This window comes from Daldinia childiae (genome assembly GCF_008694065.1).
Source record: "Daldinia childiae strain JS-1345 chromosome Unknown Scaffold11, whole genome shotgun sequence".
NCBI lineage: Eukaryota > Fungi > Ascomycota > Sordariomycetes > Xylariales > Hypoxylaceae > Daldinia > Daldinia childiae.
This window is the reverse complement of record NW_022984652.1, coordinates 689,298-700,818: the sequence shown is the minus strand read 5'-3', so window position 1 is coordinate 700,818 and position 11,521 is coordinate 689,298. Positions and strand designations below refer to the sequence as shown.

At 46.6% G+C, this 11,521-nt stretch overlaps 4 protein-coding genes across 4 annotated transcripts; 2 read left to right on the top strand and 2 right to left on the bottom strand.

Moving 5' to 3' along the window:
• Positions 1–314: 314 nt before the first annotated feature.
• GL218_08193 (uncharacterized protein) lies at positions 315–3,320 on the bottom strand (the record flags this gene model as incomplete). Its single annotated transcript, XM_033584986.1, has 1 exon — positions 315–3,320. The coding sequence occupies one exon, from the start codon at positions 3,318–3,320 to the stop codon at positions 315–317; it is 3,006 nt and encodes a 1,001-aa protein (XP_033440923.1).
• Positions 3,321–4,587: 1,267 nt separating this feature from the next.
• On the top strand, positions 4,588–5,734 carry GL218_08192 (WD repeat domain-containing protein 83; the record flags this gene model as incomplete). The annotated part of the gene is made up of 2 exons (XM_033584985.1): positions 4,588–4,633; positions 4,698–5,734. 2 exons carry the CDS (start codon positions 4,588–4,590, stop codon positions 5,732–5,734), a joined length of 1,083 nt encoding a protein of 360 aa, XP_033440922.1.
• Positions 5,735–6,052: 318 nt separating this feature from the next.
• On the bottom strand, positions 6,053–7,417 carry GL218_08191 (putative mannosyltransferase KTR4; the record flags this gene model as incomplete). Its single annotated transcript, XM_033584984.1, has 4 exons — positions 6,053–6,209; positions 6,261–6,879; positions 6,938–7,201; positions 7,261–7,417. 4 exons carry the CDS (start codon positions 7,415–7,417, stop codon positions 6,053–6,055), a joined length of 1,197 nt encoding a protein of 398 aa, XP_033441023.1.
• A 634-nt stretch (positions 7,418–8,051) lies between these two features.
• GL218_08190 (Gamma-tubulin complex component 3) lies at positions 8,052–10,788 on the top strand (the record flags this gene model as incomplete). The annotated part of the gene is made up of 2 exons (XM_033584983.1): positions 8,052–8,123; positions 8,197–10,788. The coding sequence occupies 2 exons, from the start codon at positions 8,052–8,054 to the stop codon at positions 10,786–10,788; spliced, it is 2,664 nt and encodes an 887-aa protein (XP_033440989.1).
• Between the last annotated feature and the right edge of the window lie 733 nt (positions 10,789–11,521).

The window sequence follows — 11,521 nt, the reverse complement described above, 5'->3', positions numbered from 1 at the left end:
ATAGAGGTGAGGCGTAAACAATCATGATCGTCCTACCACCACCTAATCGTTAACGAGTCCTCGGGAGGGTGAATTCATACACATCATATATACAGCGATAAATGTACAGAGTTGAGACGGTCTGCTCCCGCGCAGTGTAGCATACCAGCCACCACGGGAGATAGCCGATGATTTTTATATCCCCTCGCGAACCCATACTTTTATGCCAAATCACCCACCCATCATCGTATAAATTCATAGCGCCGTGGGCCGGATGTTATACAATAGACTCTGTAGTGGCGTCATAATATCTAACTCGTTTTTCCCGAGTCGACCTACTCCTCTTTTTTATGTTCATCCTCTATCTCATCCTCGACCGAATCCTCGACTAAATCCTCGACTGGATCCCCGACCAGATCCTCAGCCGGCATCGGCGCTTCCGGCTGTCCAAACACTTCTTCCCATTGCAACGACTTCTCCTGGCCAACAACATGTACGGGGCGCTTCTGGGCCTTCCTGGTCTCCGAGGCTCTAAACCTACGGCCTGCCATCGTGTGTTGCTCGAGGCTGCCGCGGAACATCTTGTACCATTGCGATTCTTTGTTGCCCGTGTCCTCAAATACCTGGCGCCGCCTTGCTTGGCACTGTCGGTAGATGATATTGGCACGCTTGGCCGGGATCTCCTCGACGTTGTACTCCACAACCCAATCATCAGTCTTAACTATTTTTTCAGGCCGTGTTACATATTCCCCATTAATTTTGTTTCTGATTGTTAAGATCAGACCTAGTAGATTTTGGTCGATCTCCTCTTCAGCTGATGTAGCATCTTCCAAAGTCTCTTCTGAGGCCGACTCTGGAGAAGCACCCTGTGTATCTTCTGTTTTCTCTGCCCCAGACTCAAGGATCTCTGCTTGGCCTTCGATCCCCGGTTCTATTGGAGCCCCTGAGATAGAACTAGTGCCATCGGTTCGAGGTTCGATCTGTTCTTCTTTGGAGCGGGCAATGAGCTGACCGAGGATCCGCTCAAATTCTTTAAGTTTGGACGAATCGTCTATGGAGCCCTCGGCTTGATCAGAAAGCACTCTCTCGTCAATCCTTTGGGCCATTCTCACAATGAGATCTTTCAAAGGCGACATAGATGAAGCCGCATTGAGATCTCTCTTAGATTCCCCTTCCTCTAATTCGTCGTCAATATCTTCAGTTTCGTCTTCGTCTTCTTCTTGGTCTTCTTCCTCCTCGTCTTCTTCCTCTTCTTCAACCTCTCTGGTTGTACTAACGTCAGCTTGTACTTGTGACGACGTCTCTTCGATGGAGGCTGAACTATCTAACTCAGATATAGAATTATTAGGCTCATCGTTAGACGCAGGTAATGTAAATGTTTCAGACTCTGACTGCGTTTCTAAGCTATCATTTTGTTGTACGCTTGCTTCTTCTGGTTGAGAATCTGCATTCTCACCTTCGCCAGAGGCGTGTTCGGACTTTTCTTCGATTTGCAACTGTTCTGTATCAAGTTCAGGTTCGGATACGGATTGTTCACTACTGGGATCTGATTCCGGCTCCGGTATCTCTTGAGTGGAAGTAGGGTCTTCCTCATCGGCAGTTACCTCTCCTTCGATTGGCGCGCTCGATGTCGACTCTGGTTTAACAGATCTGCTATTGGTGATGGCGGTAAGTAAAGCATCAACGTACCCCCGCGCTTCAGTGGATGATTTCGCGTGAAGGAGTCCGCTCTGTTCCAGAGCGTCTTCGATTGCTTCCCGCACAGCGCCGACGCCGACTTCGTCGTCATCCACAGCATCTTCAACCATCTGACGTACTTCATTCCAAGCAGCCAGACTCGACATTTCCTGAGATGAGGCAGGTTTTTCAATTCCCTCAGCCTCTCCCTGAGCTATGTTCTCGTTTTCATCGACAGACTCAGCTTCAATTTCCGTTTCAGCTTCCGCCTCAACTTCAGCCTCAACTTCAGCCTCGGCTACAGCTTCGGCTTCTGCCTCTGCTTCCGCCTCCTCTTTAGCTAAACCAAGAACCTCCCTTTCAAACGCGTCGATAGATGCCCTATTAGCATTTTGAACCTCATCAATATCTTCCTGAGACACTGGCTTCGCAAAAATATACATGAACGGTGCGTTCGCTGACATCCTCGTCTCGAAGTGTAATCGTAGAGATTGCTCTGGGAACTTCTTGCTGACTCGGTCCAGAATATCATTAAGCAAGGCAAGACTGAGTTTATATTCCCTATCACCGAGAGTGATGTTTGATGTTCCGTGCAATGCAAGGTCCATTTCACTTATTGGGATGTATTGGAAGCCGAAGATGCGTTGGGTGTTGTGGAATGCGACAAATATACCGTCCATTCGACCCATACGGACTTGAAGAGAATATTTCAAAAATGCGGAACGGATCATATCATAGTATTCTCGTTCGAATGACTCCCACTGGCCAAATCGATTACGAATTTCGTAGCCGAGACCTTTTTGAAACCCTTTGGCATCCATACGAATGGATACAACTGCACGGGTCTTAAGGTCAAACATACCTGACCCAGGCACCCTTGGGTCGTGCGCATCCAGTTGTGAACGCATCATGAAATCAAGGAATTTGGTATAGTGAAAGGCTTCTTCGGCGTTTCGCTCTTCCTCGGTGATCTGGTCAGAGTTGATATGTCTGTACCTTTCGTATTCTTCTTTGGAGAGAGTGAGAAGTTTCTCCATGGATTTCCCAAGCATGCTCAAGATATTGGCCGTATCAAATTCCTTGTCGGCATCTATGGCGTAAGTGCCATCTTTCCAATGCAAGAATACTGCCGCCGGACCTTTCATAATCTTCGTGAACTGAAGAGAGTCTGTGGTGAAACCCTTTGACAGCATTGACGTGTTGATTTCTCGCCAAGACGATAGGAGATAGTGGAAGTGAGAAAGCATGGATGTCATACTTGAGGTCGAACCCGTGTATCTCTTGCCATGCTCTTTCGCGATGCCAATAAGTGTAGAGTCCTTAGAAGAGGTAACATATTGTTTTAGAGCGTTGAAGTCAAATTCTTGAATTGGCATAATCTCTGAAAGATATGGGTCGAAATTGTAGACTCGGGAACGAGGATCTTGTAAGTGATAGACACCAGGATTGAACAGGACCCTATCAAGACCATAGGACAATCCTGGGACTGACGGATGAATCGTCTTAATAGGTTCTGGTCGTAGATCATTGGCGGATATAGTACTGATATCTAAAGGCGGTCTTTTCTTCGACTTGGTCCCCTTTCCTGACTCTTGTGCTGCCGATGCATCTTCACCGATAATTTTATAGTTACCCCAAACATCACCGCTATCCATGTTTCGCATTCGCTCGCGGAGAGCATTGGTTGAGGTTCCCTTTTTAGGTCTGGCTTGTCCCTTTGAAACCTTTACAATTGGCGTCTTAGTCCCCTTAGAAGCCGTCTTCTGCTTTGACTTTTCGCGGCCCGCCGCCTTCTTCGCAGCAGCCCTTTTAGAGCGGCCACTTGAACTTGCAGCCTGTTCCGGTGTGCCATCAGCCGGTTCACCTTCAGCCGCCGCTGTACCTTCTTCGCTTGGTACTTTTCGCCTTGACTTCCTCCTTGGTTCTCTCTTCTCTGGAGAACCTTGTGACTTTTGAGTTCCTTCGTCGTTCCCTACAGATTCTGCCTTGGCCTTGGCCTTAGCCTTAGCCTTAGCCTTAGTCTTAGGGGTTCCTTCTGACCCTAAGTCCTTTTGGCTGATCTGATTCCCAAGCTTGCTAATCTGGTCAACATTAATGTTCTGCGCAGCGAGAACATTCTTTAATGCTTGGAGCGCGCCTTGTAGAACTTGTAGCTGACGTTCACCTTCGGCCTGGGCAGCGAGATTCTTTTCGTCATTTTTAGGCTTCCTCTTTTTCTTCTTCTTCGGCGCTTCTGGTGGTGGGGGTGCTATATTTTCGGAACCATTAGAATCCGGTGTCGAGGTTTCGGTCGCGGGCGTAAGCAGGCGAGATGTGCTTGAGAGATGTCGACCATTATGACTAGGGATCAAGGTGGGACGGAATGTCAGTGACCTTGTCGAATGACAAGTAAGACATGATGTGCATATGTAAGAGGTTCCGATACGGCGTGCGCTTCGGCTGCTCAATCGAAGCATTGCAAACGCTTTGCGTCAAGCCTTAGTATAGTCTCCTAAAAAACCACTTAATCTTTAATATAAGTCAAAGGAATGTAGGTAACTTGTTGAAGCTTTACAAAAAAAATTCTGGATTCTGGAGCTGGTGTAAAGCTAAAAAATCTTTATCGATAAGCACTAGAATTCAATTTTGACGGTACATTGTTAGTGGCGGCGTCTTTGATAAGATAAGACGTCACTCGGCGGCACGGGATAGACTTTATTCAACCAGGCACTTATTCATTCAATTATAACGAAATCTTTAATTTTATATTTTAATTAACGAACTACTAAATAATAGATTCGGGACTCACCCCTATCGCTTTCCTCTTGGGCTTTCTAAGCTTTAAGTAAAAGTGGGTATAATTTATACGATGCAGAGGTGACTTGCCTCGATCCCCGGCGTATAAGTGGTTAGAATCTAACCAGGTCATGGATATCGACGCGATATCAAACAATGACTTTCCCGGACAAGCCAATCGCTCACCTACTAGGTTCTAATGGTAAGTCTCAACTCTCTCTAAAGACAGCTCAGCTATAATTCGCTAATTAAGCATCCACTTACAGGCCCCGTCCACGCGCTCGCGTACTCGGCCTCACCGGGGACGTACATCCTAGCCGGCTCCGCAGACCGGTCTATCAGGCTGTACAACCCACAGCCCAGCACATCTATCCACCCAAACTCGCACATCACTAAAAAGAGCAACCCTGGGCCCCTAGCCGTACCGGAAGGCCGCCTTATCCAAACGTACTCGGCGCACGGGTACGAGGTGCTATCACTGACCGTCGCCTCAGACAACGCGCGCTTCGCATCGTCGGGCGGCGACCGCGCCGTCTTCCTATGGGACGTAGCGTCGGCGCAGACGTTGCGGCGTTTCGGCGGCACCCAGCAAAGCCACACCGCACGTATCAACTGCGTGGTCTTCGCCGGTGAGGACGACAGTCTTCTCGTGAGCGGTAGTCTTGATACCAGCGTGCGAATCTGGGACGTGAAGAGCAACTCCCTCAAGCCAATTCAGGTCCTAACCGAAGCCCGCGACTCCATCAGTGCTGTTGCCGTGCGCGGATCCGAAATCGTTAGTGGTAGCGTTGATGGACGCGTTAGGACGTACGATGTGCGTATGGGGCGGTGTACCACTGATGTCATTGGTCCTAGCGTTACAAGCCTGTGTTTGACGAAAGACGGAAAGGCTGTGTTGGTGAGCAGTTTGGATAGCAAACTCCGCTTAATGGATAGGGAGAGTGGAGGATGTCTAAAAACATACTCTGATCCTGAATGGAAGAATGAAGATCTACGTGTCCAGTCTATCCTTGGTGGGAAAGAGCAATTCGTCCTGGCAGGGGATGAGATGACAGGTGCACCTGGTCGGCATGGAGAAGGGAGAATGTGGGCATGGGATGTTCTCACGGGGGAGTTGAAAGCTAAAGTAGTTGTCCCCTGGGGACCTGCTGGTCTTGAACCGAAGAAATCCATTGGCAAAGATGGTAAACCTAAGGAACGTAGCAATATTCTAAGTTGCTTTTCTTGGAGGGAGAACGGACTTGGGGATCAATATTGTGTTAGTGGCACATCTGGTATTGTCACGGTATTTGGATACAATTGATACGAGTCTTCCCTAGATCATTCAAATAGACTTGCGATTTCATAAAGGATATCCAACGTATCAAACGGCATACTTTGACACCTAGTACAGACGATCCTTAATATCGAGTCTAGGCAAAATAGTCGGTTGCTTATACCATGCCAACCTGAGAAAACAGCCCTCCTTCTATGAAGCGCCCTCTCCATCTACGCCGAACACCGCATGCCGCCATGCTATCCTTATCCATAATGGGATTTCCCAGACATTAGTACAGCATCGGACAATATCGTGCAGCCATTGTTTTTCACGTATCCTAAAACCTCCCTTTCAAGGTCACATTCAACCCATTCCAGCGACTTTGAACCAGTTAGGTCGGCAGTCTTCTTTATGCAACCAGTTCTCACCATCGGTTAAACGACCGGTAACGCAGCCTCTACATTTCGGCGAGTTGGGGCAGTTAAAGAAAGGAATATGCTGGTATCCGATGTCGCGGAACCTAGGAGAGGTTAGCATACTGAATTCATTACTATAGGACGAGTATACCCACCAATGGACCTTGCTCTTGTCCTCGAACAGACCAAGTGCTATACTGTGCACAGGCGCATCACCCCATCTTTCATAGAAGAAGCCACCAGCACGATCTAAGTGGTTGAAATAGTCCTCATATGCCTGGCTTCGCCAAAAATTCATATCCGCGATCTCGAAGTTGGTCCAGAAGTGGCATGTCGAATAACCATTTGCCTGTTCCCAGTGGATAGGACGCCGTTGTTTATCAGTCAACCACTGCTCGGCCCTGTTCTCGTGTAGATATTCGGGATGTTGCGTGATGAATTTAGTCGTCTCCGGCCACAGAGTTGGGATCGATTTGGGAGCATCATAGAGGGTGATAGTGAAACCGTACGTCTTGTTGTTGTCCTGCATGTAACGAAATACGTCATAGTCCACGTCGCAGAAGAAATGGACATTGGGTTCGACACGCCAGTAGTACTGCATGTCTTTTAGCGCGGGATGCTTGTAGAACAGTCCACTGTTCCATCGACACATCTTGTGGTACGAGATTTTGTCAGCATATTGAACTTCATTCTCCTCGAGAATCTTAACTGATTCCTTGTACAAGTCGTCATTGATCCAAGACGGTGTATCCCAGTGCTCATTCGGGATAAGTTCTACAGTGCTAAATTAGTATAAGCCCCATCGAGAAGCTTATAGTTGCATTACACTTACCATATCGCGTTTCAGCCTTGGTCGCCGCTCGTGTCCTTCGCTTGAATTCCTCGGTAAAGGGGACGTCGTTAAAGAATGTCCACGGATAATTGAATTTGGAGTTCCAGGTTCGTTCCAAGTCCTGCATCGACTGCAATATTCCATCTAGCTCCTCGTTTCGTACCAGCGTAAGGATTGTCGCATTGATTCTCGAGGTGCCAGCGATGCCGGGGGCGTACCCCCCTTCCATTGCGCGTACGAGTTTACCTTCGGGCTCTCCTGTGGCTATTCATATTGTTAGACGTAGCCCACAACGAATAGACAATAAACTGAGGAAGACTCACGATCTAAATTAGGATCCCTTTCGATGGTACCGTGGAAGTCGGCAGAAGTCTTTATGCTGGGCACGCCAGAAGCTGGACGCCATATCGTGTACAGGAAAAAACAACAGACTATGAAGACAGCTAGCGCAAGAGCGCGGACGGGCCTCGCGATGGCCATTATGGTAGTTGCTGTTTTATATTCATTAACTTCACCAAAAGGTCTACTGCCTCAAGTTCGTGTCTACTTCGAGAGAATGATGTCAAAGAATGAATAGCCTAGAATATCGCAGAAGCGACCATAATAGGGCAAAGAAACAGAATCAATTAAGTGGTGGGAAATGTACAGGTGAATTAGAAGGTTTTTTTTTCGTCAGGAGTCGTGGCCCAAATGGCACATGTTTAGAATATTTAGAATGTTCAGAATGTTCAGAGAGATATGAGGCATCGGAAAATCTTGGTTACGTTGTAATCTGTTGTACATAAAATCGAAAGTGGATACCGTATAAGCAAGTGGAAAGGGGGAGCTACAGTGTTGAAAGCACGTGATATATGAAATAGTGTATCATCCGCACTGTAAAACCTGTCATACCCCTGGCATAACCCCGGCAATTACAGATCGCGTCGACGCGTATCAATATGATAAGGTTTTGTTAGATAAGCCTCTAAATATGGGCCTTAACTAAGGCCTTGGATACATGTGTACATGTATATCTTATAAGACGACGTCCACTACGGGCAATTGGGAAAATGTCGGATTAATGAATCAGCTTCATAATATTTCATTCTAGCCTTATACGAATAAAACACTCAGCATGGCACACGCCGCGACATTAGGCGCATTAACTGAGGAATTAATCGAAGTTATTACTTCAACATCAAGTCTGGTGGGTAGGGGTAGAAAGTCCATCGTTTACCGTTTACCCTAGGTATTTCACCCTCACTTACACATATCGATAGTCAGATCCCGGACGTTTTAATCTACTCAAAGAGTCCAGCTTGCGAAGAGTTCGTAATAATAGTTTTCTACGCACGAACCAATTTGATATTGAGGATAAACTCAACGGGCTCGAAGAGCATTTTCGTGTCATCAACAAGGATGGGTTAGCAGATGCGTTGAGAGAACGTTTAGACGCTCTTCCACATGTTTCTAGCAAATTGACGCCCGAAGTCCTCCACTTCTTGTTGCTACTTGAGGACCAGCCTGTTCAGAAATCTAAGCTAGCTGACCTAGAGTTACTCAAAGAGTCAGGCAAAAATCTTGGGCCCCCTCTTAAATGGGAAGACATTGCTAAGGAAGAAGGCTGGGATCAAGATCGTGACCTCTGGAAAAATGTCAAGTATGGTGGAGATAGCTCGGAAGATGAATATCTTGAAAGTGTATCTGATCTGTCCTCTAACGCCGAGCTCACCTCGGCATCAACCGTTGAGACACAATATCAGAAGTCTCCCGCCGATTTCCTTGTCGAATCTCAAGATGGGAACCGACTAGAACAAGTACGAGCAACTCAGCATTGGAGGAATGCTACGCTATCGAAGGAATCGACAGGAAGATCTCATAAGATTACATTATCTGAGTTTCACGTCGTGCGCGAGGTGCTTTTCATGCTAAATGGTCTTGAAAATACCCTATTCGACAGACAAGGGGTACCCTCGTTACAGTTCCAACTGAAGCATACCTCCTGGGAACTTTATAAGGCGCTACTAGGCTCTTTCAGCGAAGCTGGCCGACAATTGTCTATCCTGCGCGAATTTATAAAGCAGCCCCAGAATATCCCGCTATTGCAAGTGTTCCGGGAGGCAATTGAGGAACGACTTCGATCATTCGATCGCGAAATCTCGAATTTCCAAGCCCGATACGTAGATATTCAGCAAGATGTCGTTATTAGTCTAGCCCGGATTTTAGGTGATATAAAACCTCATTTGCAACCCCTTATTAGCCTATCAGACATTATCCAACAGCTCCAACGATCGAGATACCCTCGTCCGTTTTATTACTTGGAACTTCTTTTTGAGGCTGCTGAACTTGCCCAACTGGAAGGACACGATGCGGTATATCAGTTTATTGCTACCCTATTTTTCGAGTGCTTCCAAGTTTACCTTCGATCTATTCGTCTTTGGATGGAGGCTGGAGAGCTGATAGGTGACGACAAAGCTTTCTTCATCTCCAGCTCGCCGAGTAAAGTTCCCATGAGCCAAGTATGGTCAAATCAGTATACATTGCGAAAAACAACGGACGGTACATTATATGTACCACGATTTCTACGACCAGCGGCGTCGAGGATACTCACCACCGGCAAGAGCGTCGTTGTACTTAAGCTCCTTGGAAAGTACCAATCAACCAATGCTCATATGACGGACTCGCCCATAGATGTTAACAGAGACCTTATATCGACGTATGGCGTCTTCGCACCATTTTCTGAAGTCTTTGGCGATGTTTTTGAGAAATGGATGGAGAGTAAGCATCATGCCGCATCCACAACTCTTCGACGGACACTTTTCGAGTCTTGCAGCCTCTGGTCAGTTCTGGATGCGCTTCAGCAAGTATACCTTATGTCCAATGGGGCACAGTCCGACCTCTTTGCTTTTGCAATCTTCAACAATATGGATCTCCTCAATTCAAACTGGCATGATCACTTCAACTTGACTGCTCTAGCGCACGAAACATTCGGTACTATTACCAACGCTCATCGGCTAGTCGTCAGTGTGTCCGCAGATAACCTTGCAAATGATGTAAAAGATATTCGAAGATCGGTTCGCAAGGGCTTACCCCTTGTTAGGATCCTCTATCGTTTGTCCTGGCCGATCCGGATTATCTTATCAGACGAGAGTCTTGTCCAATATGAAGCAGTCTTTACCTTCTTACTGCAGCTCCGTCGGGCTACTTACGTTCTTCACAAATACCGCTTAGTCTCTGACAGCATTGCGGGTACACCAAATACGTCATCGGACCAAACAACCTATTATGGTCTCAGAGCGAAACTCTTGTGGTTCTGCAATACGCTTCGATCCTACCTGATTACGCTAGTCATAGAACCACTCACGGCTGAGCTTCACCATAATCTTCGGGATACAGAGGATATAACTGCGATGACCGCATTACACAGTGCGTATATAAAACAGATTATTAATGAAGTGTGTTTAGGCAGCAAACTTGATCCTATTCGAGAATGCATTCTAGACATATTTGATCTTACTATCAGGCTTCAGGATGCACGTCAGTTAGAATCCGAACGGGAGCAGGAAGAGGAACAGGAGTTATCACGATTATCAGTAATGTCATCACCCATGAAACATAGTCGACGGTATATGGGGAGTGGCGAAGAGGAGGACGAAACATTTCTCTTGGATCAAGACAAGACCTCGATGATGCAAGATAAGGAAAAGACATTCGCCGAAGTTCTACGTGACATACGAGCGGATACGGATCGCCACTTGAAATTTATTTGTAGCGGGTTGAGAGGAGTTGCAAGGGCCAGTGGCGACGCCGCTGCAGGAAAATGGGACACCCTAGCAGAAATGTTTGAAGCTGGAATTCGAGATCGAAGATGAATCTGCTACGTAGTGGACGATTATATGATCATCAATAATACACATAGGGTTAACTAATGAAACAGTCTGATGTTTACGTACATTCCCCCTTGTTGAAGGTGTAATACATAGTCACAACTGAGCGTAGTAATAAACTTGCGTAAGATCTATTAAGTTCTAGTTAGGTAGTATTATAGGATTTCAATAAAGATATCTAGTGACGTTCTCCTAGAGTATGGTACGGTACTGGGGCCAAGTTCTGTATGTATGACTGACGAATCCCATTTAATACATACCTCATAGTCCTACCACCGATGGCAAGTCATTTCTTCAGATCTGTCCAAAATTTATGACCTAGTATGACGGGGGGGCATGTCTGGTTAGACCCATACAACCAAAACCAGATCTAGTGTAGCGCAGGGGTTAGAGGCTAGATTCTACCTAATCGTCTCATATCTACCCGAAGGAATTTTCCCGACAACGAGGCTTGAATTATAGATTGGACCCATTTTATTAAATCTTGGCATGCATCATACCCGCACGGGGAAGTGGAGCAAATCTTATCAAAGTACCGGATATGATGTACCTTCGTATCTTTCAAGGTTCTAAAAGCCCCAATTTCAGCCGCAGTCTTTAAAGTGACAGAGTGAACATCAAGGTAGGTGAGGCTGAACTATCACGTGATTAGCGCCACATCCCCACTACGTTACAGTAGAAGTACCAATCAACTGCTACACAAGGATCGCATTCTATT